Source organism: Rhinolophus hipposideros, assembly GCF_964194185.1.
Source record: "Rhinolophus hipposideros genome assembly, chromosome: 16".
Taxonomy (NCBI): Eukaryota; Metazoa; Chordata; class Mammalia; order Chiroptera; family Rhinolophidae; genus Rhinolophus; species Rhinolophus hipposideros.
Window position 1 is genome coordinate 43,052,498 of NC_138062.1, and position 15,301 is coordinate 43,067,798.

Sequence of the window (15,301 nt, forward strand, 5' to 3'; positions counted from 1 at the left end):
TTGAGAATGAAATGACAGGTCAATGAAATTATTGGGGGAATACCTTGCTAGAAATAGAGACCAAGAAGCACTTATTTCAAAATCATCTATCATTTTAGCAAATACCTCCTCTATGAAAGGCACTGTAGAGAATACAAAATTGTGTGAAATTCAGATATTGCCTTTGTGCTATTTACAGACAAGTGAGATTCAGAGTCTGCTGTTATATGAGGTAGAATTTTAGGTACTGTAGGAAGATAAGGAAAAGTATCATGGGAATTTGAAAGAGGGAGGTATTTTGTTTTCTAGCTAAGGGCATCATGGATAAAATGATATTTGAACTATGCCTAACGAGGTAGCTATAAATACAGCATGCCAGGGCCTGGTATGATAGGGCTCTGAGAGAGGGATAGGAAGCGCATTCCAGACAGAAAACCATGGTTTGAGTCAACAAAGGTTGGAAAAGCGGCGCTATACACAGAGGAACAAAAATATTTTAGTTTGACTGGATTATAGCCCATTTGAATTCTGTTGGTAATACCATGTTTCCCCCAAAATAAGACCAGTCTTATATTAATTTTTGTTCCTTTAGGGCTTATTTTTCAGGGGTGTCTTATTTTTTCATGTACAACAATCTACATTTATTCAAATGCAGTCATGTCATCTTCTTCTGGAACATCGTCATAATGTACTAAATGCGTCCATCTGGCTGAGATCTTAACTGGGGCTTTTTTTCAGAGTAGGTGTTATTTTCGGGGAAACACGGTAGGAAAAGTTGGACAGGTCTTGGTGACGTCATCATCATGGTGGCGTGAGTCGTTCCTTTTTTCTCTCCCCTTCGATTTTATAACTAATGAGACTTGCATAACAAAAAATAAGCACGTCTGCACAGCACACCGGTGCACCTAAGTGATCCATCCACGTATGTACCCGAAGGTGGGTGGATTGGATCTTAGAGGAGGTTGCGGACCTAGGTGGGTGGCAGGAGAGGCAGCAGTGGCAGGGGTGGCAGCAGACTGGTACAAACATTCTGGCAGAGGAGTGGAGGGTGAAGGTGGTAAGTAGGAGTCTACCTGGCCACGCATGCTGCAGCTGGAGGGACCTGCTGCTCTCTGAGAAGAGATCACAGTGACTGGGTGTGGGAGGTGGGGAGGAAAGGAAAGAAGGCAAAGAGAACTGAAGGAATGTGTAACCTGCTGTCTGCCCTAGGATTCTGGCAAAAGGACCACCCACAGACCTCTGCGACACCCCCCACTGGAAGATCCCCCCACTGGTCTGTGGGCACACCCAAACCACCACGTACTAAGCACATACCGCCCCCAACTCTGCAACCACCCTTTTTCTCCCTCTCCACCAGTTTTTACGCACATGCGCCCAACCTTACTCAGCTCTGGTAAAAGAAATGAAAAACTTGTGCTATAACACCACCTTCTGGAAGACAGTGGGAAGTCTCCCAATTACCAAAATGTTGAATTGTTAGAATCAAAGTAAACCAAGCCTTACCTCAATAAGAGAGATAGTCAGTACTGGAAGTGTGGCAGCAAAAGCACTTTTCATCAAATACTATGAAACATCACGGTAATATGGTATCACAAAAAGAAAACGAAAGTTTTCTAGCAACTGAACCTGAAGACAAAGACTATTGTGATCTAACTGATAAAGAATTCAAAAAAAAAAAAAAACTGTTAGGAAGAAATTCATTGAGCTACAAGAAAACCCAGAAAGGCAATGTTAGGATCTCAGGAATAAAATTAATGAATAGAAGGAGTACTTTACCAAAGAGACTGAAATTCTAAAAAAGAACCACACAAATTCTGGAGCTGAAGAATTCAATAAATGAGATGAATAATGCATTAGAAAGCATTGGAAATAAAGAGAATAAGCAAGCTCAAGGATACGAATATAGAAATGTTTCAGGTGGAAGAGAAGAGAGAACTAAGATTTTTAAAAGGTGAAGACACTCTACAAGAACTATAGATCCGTTGGAAGAGACAACATAAGATTAATGGGTATTCCAGAAGAAGAGAAGGAGAAAGGAGCAGAGAGCATATTTAAGTAAATAATATCTGAGAATTTCCCAAACTTGGTGAAAGAACTGAATATACAAGTCTACAAAGCTAGTGGAACACCTTATTATCTCACCACAAAAAGACCTCCAAGATACATTATATTAAAACTGTCAAAAGTCAATAATAAAGAATTTTAAAGGCAGCTGGGGAAAAAAAGACAGCAGTCTACAAAGGAACCCCCATGAGGCTGTCAGCAGATTTCTCAGCAGAAACTTTACAGGCCAGGAAAGAGTGGAATGACATTCAAAGTATTGAGAGAGAAAAATTGCCGGTCAAGATTATTACTCTGTCCAGCAAAGTTATCCTTCAGATGTGAAGGAGAAATGAAGGCTTTACCAGACAAACAAAAGTTGAGGGAGTTCACCAGCCACTAGACCTGCCTTACAAGAAATGTCAAAAGGAGCTCTTCAAGCTGAAATGAAAAGACAGAAGTACACAAAGCTCTGGTTAAGGTGATAAATAGAATTAGAAAACTGCAACTATTTTAGAGTACTATATTAAACAATTATAGCATAATGGTTCAAAGAGAGCATTAAAAATAACTTTAGCTACTACAACTTGGTAACAAAATCTCATAAAAAGAAATATTTGGTGACATCAAAAACATAAAAGGGGAAAAGTAAAAGGGTGGAACCTTTATAGGCAAATGAAGATAATTTGCGTCTGCAAAAAAGGACAAAATAGAGAACACAGAATTAAATCCTTGCATATTTAGTCAGCTAATCCTCAAGAAAGGAGCCAAGGACATTCAATGGGGGAAAGAATAGTCTTTTCAACAAGTGGTGCTGGGAAAACTGGAGAAACACATGCAGAAAAATGAAAATGGATCCCTATCTCATACCACTCACAAAAGTTAACTCAAAGTGGATCAAAGATTAAACATAAAACCTGATACCACAAAATTTCTAGAAGAAAACGTAGGGGAAAAGCTCATTGATATTTGTCATGGCAATGATTTTGGGGACATAACACCAAACGGAAAAAGCAAAAATCAACAAATGGGATAACATTAAACCCAAAAGTTTCTGCATAGCAAAGGAAGCCTACAGAATGAGAGAAAACTTTTGCAAACTATTTATTGGATTAGAAGTTAATATCTAAAATGTATAAAGAACTCATACAACTAAATAACAAAAAAATCAGATTGGAAAATGGGCAGAAGAACTAAACAGACATTTCCCAAAGAGGACATTAAAATGGCCAACAGGCACATGAAAAGATGCTCTGTATCATTAATCATCAGGGAAATGCAAATTAAAACCCCAATGAGTTGTCACCTCATACCTGTTAGAATGGCTATCATCAAGACGAGAGAACAGATGTTGGTGAGGATGTGATGAAAAGGAAACTCTGATGCATTGTTAGTGGGAATGTGAATTCGTCCAATCACCATGGAAAATATGAAGTGTCCTCAAAAACTAGGCTGGGTCTGCCATATGACCCAGAAATTTCACTTCTAGGTACATACACAAAGGAAATGAAAACAGGGCTTTGACATGATATAATATATGCACACTTATGTTTATCATAGCATTATTCACAATAGCCAAGATAGGCAAACAACCCAAATACCCATGAATGATGAATGGATAAAAAAAGATGTGGTACATATACACAGTGGAATGTTATTCAGCCATGAGAAAGGAGGATATCCTGCCATTTGCAACAACATGGATGGATCTTGAGCATATTATGCTAAGCTAAATAAGTCATTAGAGAAACACAAGTACTATGTAATATCACTTACTTGTGGAATCTGAAAAAGTCAGACCCCTAAAAAACAATAAAATGGTGGTTGCCAAAAGATTGGGGGGGACTAAGACTGATGGTGCTTAAGGGTACAAAGTTGTAATGAGTAGCAAATAAGCCATAGAAATGTAATACACAGTATAGTTGACCTTTGAACTGTGCAGGTCCACTTATAGCAGATTTTAAAAATTCAACTGTTAAATAGTGAGTATAGACAATAATGTCGTACTATGATTATGTAAGGTGATAAATATCACTGTAAGGACAATCATATTACAATATATAAATGTATCAAAGTAACATATTGTACACCATACTTACAGAATGTTACATGTCAAATTTATTCAGTAAAAAATGTTGGGTCTGGAAGTGTCAGGCTGTGGAGTTTGGGCTTCATTCTGTAGATCAGTCCAACAGCAGAAAACAGTGGGTTGGAGTGGAAGAGTAGGGGTGGGAAGATTGATTTGGTCTCTGTAGTAACAGTTTAAATCAAGGTGGTAATGAAAATGGGTAAAGATTGAATGTAGGAAATACCGTAAAAAGACAATCAGATGTGACAACTGAATGAAAGTGGGAGATAAAAGAAATGAAAGTCAAAGTTAACTTTAAAATCTTGCAATTGATAGATTTAACTTCATAAAAAGTAAAAACTCCAGATTTCAAAACAACCTGTAAATTTCTAAGGAAAACTAGCATTTAGGAAATGTTTTCAACCTATGTAAATGAAATGAAACTGTAAATTTTAAAGTTTAGAATTCTTGGGAAAACTCTAGGAAAAGATAGACTACATTAGTAGAAATGTGTTATTTCAGATGATGTTTTTACGGGTTATTAGGGAATAAAATAAATGAAATGTTTGCACTGACTGCACTGATAAAGAGTTATACAAAATATTTTAAAACTCTGTTCTTCTTATCTTCACCCTGTGCAATGTCTATAGGTGTGTATGCTTGGATCGGCATTAATTTTGTCCTTGGACGCTTTGAGCATATTGAGGATGGTGAGTATCACGTTTCCAACTAATATGACTAACTGGAAATGGTGGCTTTTTCTATCTAAAGGACGAAAAAGGAAGGAGCGAAGTTTTGTGGCACAGCTGAGTGTGTAGTAATGAGAGAAGCTGCTATTTCACACAATTATCTTGATTTTAATTGGGAGGAATAGGCCTAGAAATGCTTGAAATGTGCCATGAAAATAAGATGACTCTTCAAAAGATCCCAGTTTTCTGGTTTTGTTCTATTCCCATGGATGTTTCTCGCCCTTTCCAGATGATGAGGCAGTTGTGGAAGTTAACATTCCTGGTAGTGAAAGCAGCGAAGCCATTCTCCGTAAAAGAACTGCCGGTATTCTCGACATGGGAGGCGTGTCGACCCAGATAGCATACGAAGTCCCCAAAACTGTAAGCTTTGCCTCCTCACAGCAGGTTATTATCTGTACAAATTTCCTTCTTTTTGATTTGGTTTCATTTAACATATTTCCATCCATTTTTGTTTTGTTTTCTGAGTCTGAACACATCTTTACTGTGCTTCCTGATGTACCACCTTCTCAACCAAGGAGAAAGGAGACGGGAGGAAACCAAGGCAGTCCTCCCCTAAGCCGTTTGTGTTTGTTCATTGAAGTCAGCTGGTTTGTTCTCTGAACTTACATAGCATTTTTCTTTGGTATATATGTCAGCCACATGCTTGAGTTTTTGTTTATATTTGTCTCCTCAATCACTTCTTTTCTCAACAGGTATTGTAAAACTTAATAGAATCACGTCAGATTTCTGAAGTTACTATTGGGGATAATACTATTTTTTTTAATGGATCAGACATTTTTTGACTTTTCTCAAAAAAGCAGAGGTTTATAGCCACTGCTTCCACGTTTCTGAACTTATGGTTTACTCTGCCTTGTCTCCAAACGTTCAGTGCTCTCAGTCACTGCCTGTAGTTTGCTAGTAGGCTGGTGGCCTTGTGTGGAGAGCCCCACAAGGGTTTCCAGATGTATTCCTGAATTGCTACATGTTTTATCTCTCTTTCCATTCCTCTTAAATTAATACCAAAGCCTCGTTTCCTACACTTTCCCCCAGCATAGTGTAGTGGATAAAAAAGACTGGTTCTGGACGAGCCTAGGCTGCATGCATCATCATTGCGTCCTCACTAGCTTTGTGACCTTGTGCATGTCAATGAACCGTTCTGAGCTGGTTTCCTCATCTATAAATGTGAATGCAGGTGCCTATAGCATAGTGTTACTCTGAGGTTTAAATGAGATAGTGCATATATCTAATGCATTGCCAGGTACCTAGTGGTCACCCAGTACATGTTATTGATACATTAATTAAGCTCCTTTGAAAAACACCTTGTAAATTCATATATTACCATCTGTGTTTCCTACTTCCCATCTAGACATGCTTCCAGAAAGTATTACACTCTTTGTAAAATGTCATGTTTTTCCCTTCAAAGGAAATTAAAAAATAGATACAAAGCAAGTTTGGAAAACATACTGAAAAATCAGGATTAAAAATTTCCCATGAATGCATCACCCCAAAAAATCATTGTTAGCATTTTCGTGTATTTCTTTTCATTTTTTGTCCTATTTATAGTTTTTAAAAATATGGTTGTTATAATCTTAATGTTTATGCAATTTTATGTCCTTGGACAGCACATACACATGTTCCTCCATAAACTTTTGGTTACCATAATTTATTAAAAAACCTTCCTAGGAGTTGTATGTTTAGGTGACATCCAGTTTTTTCTGTCCCAGAATTGCAAAGGACATCTTTGTATATAGAGACTTTTCAATACTTAGGATTATTGCCAAAGCATAGGATTCCATAAATAGATTTACTAGATCAGAGGCTATGAACTAAATATTGCTGACTTCCTTTTTCAGAAAGTTGTAACAATGCCACAAATGGGCAGCACAGCTGAAATTCCTTAAGTCAGAATTGTCATAGGACCCTTAGAAGAAAATGCAGAAGCAGAACTTTTTGCTCGGTTTAGATGAGAATCTTTTTAGATCCTTCTTTTTACAGAAGGTAATTGTTTTTATATTGCTTAAAATATTAAAGTTTGTTATCCTTATGTGTTCAGGAAGAAGTAGCGAAGAACTTGCTAGCTGAATTTAACTTGGGATGTGACGTTCACCAGACTGAGCACGTGTACCGAGTCTACGTGGCCACGTTTCTTGGGTTTGGTGGCAATGCTGCTCGACAGCGATATGAAGACAAGATATTTGCCAACACAGTTCAAAAGAACAGGTAAAGCACCTTCCACTGCTTGGCAGTCACTTTCAAACCCAGGTCTCTCCTCATAGAAAATACATCCAACAAAGCAGGGAGACCTCAGTCAGCAGAAGCGTGTCAGCACCGTTAGCTTTTTATTTCCCTGCCAGCTGAGCTGGGAGAAGTGAGAGGACACCAGGTCGTGCCTTGGGCCCTGTATCCCACCAGGTCTCTCTCAGACCCACCTCCCCTGAGGGATTAGAAATGTCACTATGAGGACATTACAGTAGTTTTCAGCCCTGGGTAATGCATTCCAGATTGCAGAGTCCTTGGGAAACTCAGCTCGTGGGCCACAGCAGGTGTCCTAGAGCCTGCGCAGTAAGTGATGATCACATTGTCGTCATTGATACAATTCAATTCCATGATGTTCTGGAAAACCAGCCTGTGCCATTGTTTTCTGGATAAGACCAGAAAGGAAGTTATTCAAGAGAAAGAAATGATCTAGACTAAGTCAAAGTTACTGGTTTTAAACACTTACAGTCGTGAAACTTTTACAAGTGCATTTGTGAAGAGCTCTACTGTAGAAGATATGTAAAACAAATAAAAGCAACACTATATCAGTTTAAATTTACTTTATAAGTTGAAGTATATAATAATTATTTATTTGAAATTAGTCCATAAAAACAGAAAAGCCATTTGGATGAATAAAAATACCTGACATCTAGAGTTATGTAAACTATCCTATTAATTACTGTTTTATTTTGTGTGTTTTCATGAAATAATTTTGAGGGGAGAAAAATCCTAATTCATAGGGATAAATACTAATATATTTCTTTGATTAATTTCATCTTAAAGCTGCGGAGGCCTGAACTTTAAGGAGACCAAGTCAGAGCCATTTAGTATCACATTGCCAGAAATTCATATATGTGAATAAGAACTATATGTGAATATGAATTCATATATGTGAATAAAAACTTAGTTTTTTGTCTGCTCCAGACATTAATTGAATAGTGTTAGTTAAGTGATTGGTAGTCCCATAGTTTCTTTTTTAAAGTGGTATATTATATAGCACATTTTAGTATAATTATTTTTTTACAATAGTCTTAAAATAGAAATATTTTGTAAATGATATTTGAATCAGAATTTTGGAAAAACACCTTCTGCAGCTCTACTTTTTACTAATTGGTTTTACTGCCAAGAAGCTTATATAATGAACAATTGGTGGTACTTCTTAATAAAATGTAGGGGAAGCAACTAAAAACAGTGGCATAAAGAGTACGTTTGACTAGTCTTGGACTTGTATGATAATTACAAATGTTAGTCATCACTTTTTACATATGTCATGAATTGAGCCTTGAAATACACATTTATCTTTTTGCCATTGGTAATGATGATTGATTTTTTAAATTAATTAAACATTTTTAATTGTGGCAAAGACCTCAGTTTATTACATTCAAGTGCATTTTGAGTTGTCCTGATCTTACGAATGAACAACTTGTCAGTTGAGTGGCAAGTAAAAACTTAACTTACTGTCAGTGATTAAATACTGAATTCAGGCACTCTCTTAATAGTTAAATACTTTTCAGGCCCGTGGGATTCATGGTATCAAACACTAACCTAACGCCAGTGTTTGGAGCTCATTCCTGTTCCTCAGTTACCTCCCGTTGAGCATACATAGCTGGATGACAGACCTTCGTGCCTGGAAATTTCATTGGGAAATACTAAGCATCGTACATTTTAGTGAGCAAAGTTAAGATTTTCCTATGGGACTTCTCCAAACCTGTAACACAATAGAAACACTGTTATCTGCAGCAATTGGAATCAGTAGTGGATTATTTTTTTTTAAAATCAGTTGAAACAGAGAATCATAAAAACATAATCAAACCTCAAGCATTTTGTTTTAACTTATGCATTTAATTGCCAATCATCTTTTGCTCTGGACTAAAGTGTGTTTTTTTTTAGGCCATGCTCATCATTTCCTCTGGCATATACTGCACCCACTCATGTTGGTGTCATTTTGGCTTTCTTTAAAGAATAACAAGGACTTAAAGACATTTGTGAAGCAATTTGATACCAAATTTGCCTAGATTTTTATTAATTTTTCTCGGTTCTTTTTAAATCTTGCTAACACCTAATTTGACAGCAGTTTTCTGGCACCTTGTCTTTATCATATTTTCCGAAGGCATCAATCTCATTTTCACAGGACCATTTACCTCTTTTCACAGCCACATTTCATCTATATATGATTAAAATCACAAACACTCGTGGCAGAAATGGGGCTGGGAATAACACAGTTGGTGGGCATTTCCCTGCCGTGAACAGGAGACTGAGGGGAGCTCACTGACCGTGAGCAGTGAGCGGCCGGAACACCAGGCTGTGTACAGGGGACGCAAAACTTCGGCTCCCTCACTCCGGGAGTTGTTTCACTGGACTCTGTTAAGGTGCCTGTTGTATGAATGTGTATCATGAATCTCCAAGAGGGGCTCGAGTGTCTTTTCCTAACTTAAGTATCCTGGAACCCTTCTGCATTCCCACAGAACACCTAGCGGGGCTCGTGTTCCACGGAACACGTTCTGAGAGGCACTGACTTGTAGCTACTTCCTCAGAATGCAGTTTTATGTCGGTCTCATGATAAAGTTTTTCTTTGTCCCGTAGGCTCCTGGGGAAGCAGACTGGTCTGGTTCCTGATACTCCTTACCTGGATCCCTGCCTACCCCTGGACATTAAAGATGAAATCCAGCAAAACGGACAGACCATGTACCTGCGGGGAACGGGAGACTTTGACCTGTGTCGAGAGACTCTCCAGCCTTTCATGAACAAAACGAACGAGACGCAGACTTCCCTCAACGGGGTCTACCAGCCCCCGATTCACTTCCAGAACAGCGAATTCTATGGCTTTTCTGAATTCTACTACTGCACTGAGGATGTGTTGCGAATGGGAGGAGACTACAATGCTGCTGCATTTACTAAAGCTGCAAAGGTAACATCAAAGAAACCATCGTCTCCTGTGTGCTTTGGAGAGACTGGCGCAGACAGTGGCAGGTCGTGTCCCCTTTTCACATTTGGAGGCCCGGTCAAGAGAAGGAAAAGGTGGAGGATGAAAGGTTCTCATGCAACATGTTGCGAATCCTCTTCCCTTGGTTGGGCGAGAGAGATAGGCAAAGCGGAAGTAAAAAGTCCACTGTGAGCTGACTTTTGCCCACCACTCCATAAACTACTCTGGTCATCAGTGGCTTCCAGATTATTTTATATTACTGTCAGAATTACTCTCTGACAGTACTCAGGACTCTTAATCTCTTGTTCTCCCTGCCTTTCTGACAGTTTCTTAGGCTCTCTCAGGGTTCCCCGCTTCATGACCTTAAACCTTGGTGAGCCCAGACTTCCACTCTTGGTGTTCTGACCTTCAAGTTCTTGGATGGTCTCATCCGTGCTCATGGATCGCTGCTGCCTCTCAAGAAGAGGCTGCAGTCCTGACCCCTGCCCGTTGCCTGCTAGATGTCACAACTCCAAACACCCACCATCTTCTTCCCCCTCTGTTCCTATTATGTTGTGTCAGTTAACAGCACCACTAACCATCCAGTCCCTTTCCCCGAAACCCGGGAGTTACACACTTCGCCCTTACACACTCGTTCATCCCTTGCTCAACACCCCCATACAATCAACTGTCCGGCACATTGTGTGATGTCATAGATATGTCTCAAACCCCTCCCTGCTTTCCGATGTCCTCTTGTGTTAGTCCCGCCCTCCGTCAATTGCAGAAACGTCCCAGTTGATCTTTGCATCTGGTCTTCCTCCATCATTCATCTTCCAACCCCTCCCAGAGCGTTCTGTCTAAACACAAGTGTGGTCATCTGCTCTCCCATTTAAAATCTAGAGCAGTTCCCTTTTGCTTCCAGGATGAATTTCAAATCCCTTAGCATGTCCTCTCCACCCTGTAGCCTCCTCTCCCCACCTAAAACTTTATACTGTAATTGTATCAGACATCTATTCATTTCCCCCCTATCTGTGCTACTTCCAATCTCATCTTTATTCGTGATGTTTCCTCTTCCTGAAATGCCTGTCCTTACTCTTTGACCCCAGGCTGAGTGCTGTTCTCTGTGTGCCTTGTTGCAAACTGCCTCTCTGAGCCTCGGCTTCTTCATCCTTTAAATAGATGTTAGAATAGTAGCCATGTTGAGGAGTCATTTTAAGTGTTAAAGTGCTATATTTAGAAAAGGTATTTACACAGTGCTCAATAAATGTTAGTTATTAATATTGTTACAACTAACTTCAAGAAGAGATGGCACCTCTTTCCCTTCTCTTAAAGACAGAGCCATTTGTAATTGTTTGTGTTCCCAGAACTTCGCACTGTGTAACTACAGACATAGATACTCAGTCTGAACTAGCTAAAATACTCTTCACTTTTCCTAAAGTTTATGCCTGTCACATGCAGGCACGGAGGGAGAAACTAAGCAGTTCTGAAGAGATTTGTTGTGGGCAGTGAAATTCTCTTTAATAGTAACTTTGGCTGAATTTTAAGACAACAAGCACTGTCTTTGCTAATCCAAGTATTCACTGAGTGTACGTCTGGTCTTCTTGCTACACATACATAAGTTAAGCTTGTGTTTCCTAATTGGAAGGGTATTGTTATGCATATGAATTTGGTAAACCCTTTTTTTTAAATCAAATTTATGGGGGTGACAATGGTTAGTAAAATTACATAGGTTTCAAGTGTACAATTCTGTAATATGTCATCTATATATCACATTGTATGCTCACCACTCAGAATCAGTTCTTCTGTCACCATATATTTGACCCCCTCTACCCTCCTGCACTATCCCTTTCCCCCTGTACACTCTGGTAACCACTAAACTGTTGTCTGTGTCTGTGAGTTTTTGTTTCTTCATTTGTTTGTCTTGTTCCTTTGTTGCTTTCAGTTTTATATTCCACATATGAATGAAGTCATATTGTTTTCAACTTGTTCTGTTTGACGTATTTTTCTTAGCATAGTAATCTCAAGATCCATCCATGTTGTCGCAAATGGCAAATTTCATCTTTGTACTTCATCTTTTTTTTTTAAATGTGCAGATCTTTTTTTCTTTCTCTCTCTCTTTCTTTCTTTCTCTCTTTCAAATTTTATTGGGAAATATTGGAGGACAGTGTGTTTCTCCAGGGCCCATCAGCTCCAAGTCGTTGTCCTTCAATCTAGTTGTGGAGGGTGCAGCTCAGCTCCAAGTCCAGTCGCTGTTTTCAGTCTTTAGTTGCAGGGGGCGCAGCCCACCATCCCATGCGGGAATTGAACCAGCAACCCTGTTGTTGAGAGCTCGCACTCTAACCAATTGAGCTATCCAGCCCCCCTCTCCAGCAGCTCAGCAGCAGCTCATTGTCTTCAATCTAGTTGTGGAGGGCGCAGCTCACTGGCCCATGTGGGAATCGAACCGGCAACCCTGTAGTTCAGAGCTAGCGCTCTAACCAACTGAGCCTTCTGGCCGCTCCTATTTCATCTTTTCTTATGGCAGAGTAGTATTCCATTGTGTATGTATACCAATCATCTATTGAAGGACATTTTGGTTGTTTCCATGTCTTGACCACCGTAAATAATGCTGCAATGAACATCGGAGTATATATAGTATTTCCCCTGAAATAAGACTTAGCCAAGCAATCAGCTCTAATGCGACTTTTGGAGCAAAAACTGATAGAAGACCCGGTCTTCTTTTACTATAAAGTTTATCTTATAGTAAAATAAGGCCAGGTATGATATGATATGATACGATACGATACGATGCGATACAATACAATACAATACGATGTAATATAATACCAGGTCTTATTTTACTATAAGACCGGGTATAACGTAACGTAACGTAACATAACGTAACATATATAGTATAATGTGATATAATATAAAATACTAGGTATTATATTAATTTTTGCTCCAAAAGACGCATTAGAGCTGATTGTCTGACCGGGTCTTATTTTGGGGGAAACACGGTACGTCTTTACAGATAAATGTTTTCAGACTATTTTGGGTAGGTACCCAGGAGAGGGATTGCTGGGTCATATGGTAATTCTATTCTTAATTTTTTGAGGAACCTCCACACTGCTTTCCATAGCGGCTGCACCCGTCTGTATTCCCACCAACAGTGTATGAGGGTTCCTTTTTCTCCACAGCCTCTCCAACACTTATTATTTGTCTTGTTGATGATAGCCATTCTAACAGGTGTGAGATGATAGCTTATTGTGGTTTTGATTTGCATTTCCCTAATAGCTAGTGAAGTTGAGCATCTTTACATATATCTGTTGGCCATTTGTATGTCTCCTTGGGAGAAGTGTCTGTTCAGGTCCTCTGCCCAATTTTTAATTGGATTGTTTGTCATTTTGTTGTTGAGTTGTGTCAGTTCTTTATATATTTTGGATATTAGCCCCTAATCGAAGGCGTTGTTTGCAAATATCTTCTCCATTCAGTTGGTTGCCTCTTTGTTTTGTTGATGGTTTCTGTAAACCCTTTTTTAAATGTTTAGTGAAACTTTACTAATGATTTCTTTTGGGTGAAATTTCTTTCAGGATTATTGTGCAACAAAGTGGTCAGTCTTACGTGAGCGCTTTGACCGAGGACTGTATGCCTCTCACGCTGACCTCCACAGGCTAAAGTAAGTAGTAGACGGCCATGTCCAGGGCATTTTTAAGAAACTGTGCATACAGTATCAGCCCCCTGGCTCACCACACCCTGGCCCGTGACAGACTTTTTGTCCTCATCAATCACTGGGCTCCTTTCAAACAGGACAACAAATACTTATGCCCAAACACATCTTGCTCAAGACATATTTTTGCTCAGTTTTGCTGTTCCTTCCACCTGGAATTCCCCTGTTCTTTTTTTGCTTATTGAAATCCTGCCCGGATGACAGAGTCAGATCAGAGGCTGTCCCTTTCAAGTCTTTCTCTGCCCACTTAGCCAGACTCCATCCTTCTCTCTGAGTCTCCAGAGCACTCATATGCCTCTCAAGTGGTGTTTATCATATTCTGCTTTGTTTATAGTTACTTGTTGCTTTTTAAAAACCCTTTCATTATAAGTCATTTAAGTGCATTGACTATCTTATTATTTATTATATCTCATAACTTGCTTAGCCCACTGCTTTGCCAAAAGTAAGCCTCTGATAAATATTTAGAATCATAGAATATCAGAGCTGAAAAGGACCTTCCACTCTTCTCATTTTATAATAAAGAAACTGAGGCCCCAAGCAGTTGGAACTTGCTGAGTATTTGCTGAATGAATCAAAGATGGAATGCCTGAAAAAAAAAATAATCTGTCTTGGCAATATAGTAAATCATATGGAGACCAAGTTGCCATGGGCTGATTGATGTTGACAGGCGGACTGTATTATGTTGTGGGACAAGGGGCATAAACCAAGTACATCAACCTGCAATGCATACAGTTGGTTTGGCTGCTCAGAGCACTGGCCTTGGGAAGCCTGTGCACCCACACTGGCGACAGAAGGGAATGCCGTCTCTGTGTACAGTTCATTTTGACAAGTGAATCAGCCCCACTTCTGTTTGTGCTTGGTGTTTATAGGTATCAGTGCTTCAAATCTGCCTGGATGTTCGAGGTATTTCACAGCGGTTTTTCATTTCCTGTCAGCTATAAAAATTTAAAGACAGCCTTGCAAGTTTATGACAAGGAGGTGCAATGGACCCTTGGAGCAATCCTTTACAGGACCCGCTTTTTACCCTTAAGGTATGGCCGTGAATTTGGTAACGAGAATCAGAAGATTCTTTTTGATAATTATGATGCATGATGGCAGCTATGGTTTGTGGGTGTCTGGGGCACTGTTAGCACTGGCCGTGGGCAGAATTGTACTCGGTGAAGTTTGACTTTGCTCTTTTTTCTCCAGTACTTCTTCCCTTCCCATCCTACCCATCCCATCATATGCAGCACAGAGGGTTTGATTATTCTCAACTGTCTCTTCCCTAACCCCTGCACAGGATTTATTTCAGAGTTCTTAACTTTTATGGCCTTGGATCCCTTCTCGAAATATTGTTTTTAATGCATAACATTAATACATAGGCTACTGAGGAAACCACTGTATTGAAATCTATTTATCAAAATATTACAGAAAACAAATCTGTGATATAGTAATCTATGTTCTTTATTCACACATGAAACAACAAGATCTGGCAGCAGAACTAGTACCTTCTGTAACTTCAATGTAGTGATATGTGTCACTGATATTTTGAGGCACCTGTAAAACACCACAGTGTGATATAAAAGATCTGTGAGTTTCACTAGGAGCAAAGTCACAAGGCCTGCTGATACTATAGTAGTTTG

The 15,301-nt window shown here is 39.3% G+C and overlaps 1 protein-coding gene across 2 annotated transcripts in view; it reads left to right on the top strand.

Moving 5' to 3' along the window:
* The window catches only part of ENTPD4 (ectonucleoside triphosphate diphosphohydrolase 4), a 32,476-nt gene that overhangs the window by 12,212 nt on the left and 4,963 nt on the right, over window positions 1-15,301 (top strand). Inside the window, exons 7-12 of one of the 2 annotated variants that reach the window (XM_081076911.1) lie at window positions 4,738-4,797; window positions 5,066-5,220; window positions 6,869-7,035; window positions 9,655-9,979; window positions 13,543-13,628; window positions 14,549-14,710. In XM_081076911.1, the coding sequence (XP_080933037.1) occupies window positions 4,738-4,797; window positions 5,066-5,220; window positions 6,869-7,035; window positions 9,655-9,979; window positions 13,543-13,628; window positions 14,549-14,710 (955 nt within the window). The remainder of the gene's footprint in view (window positions 1-4,737; window positions 4,798-5,065; window positions 5,221-6,868; window positions 7,036-9,654; window positions 9,980-13,542; window positions 13,629-14,548; window positions 14,711-15,301) is intronic. The other variant, XM_081076912.1, reaches the window with a different exon arrangement.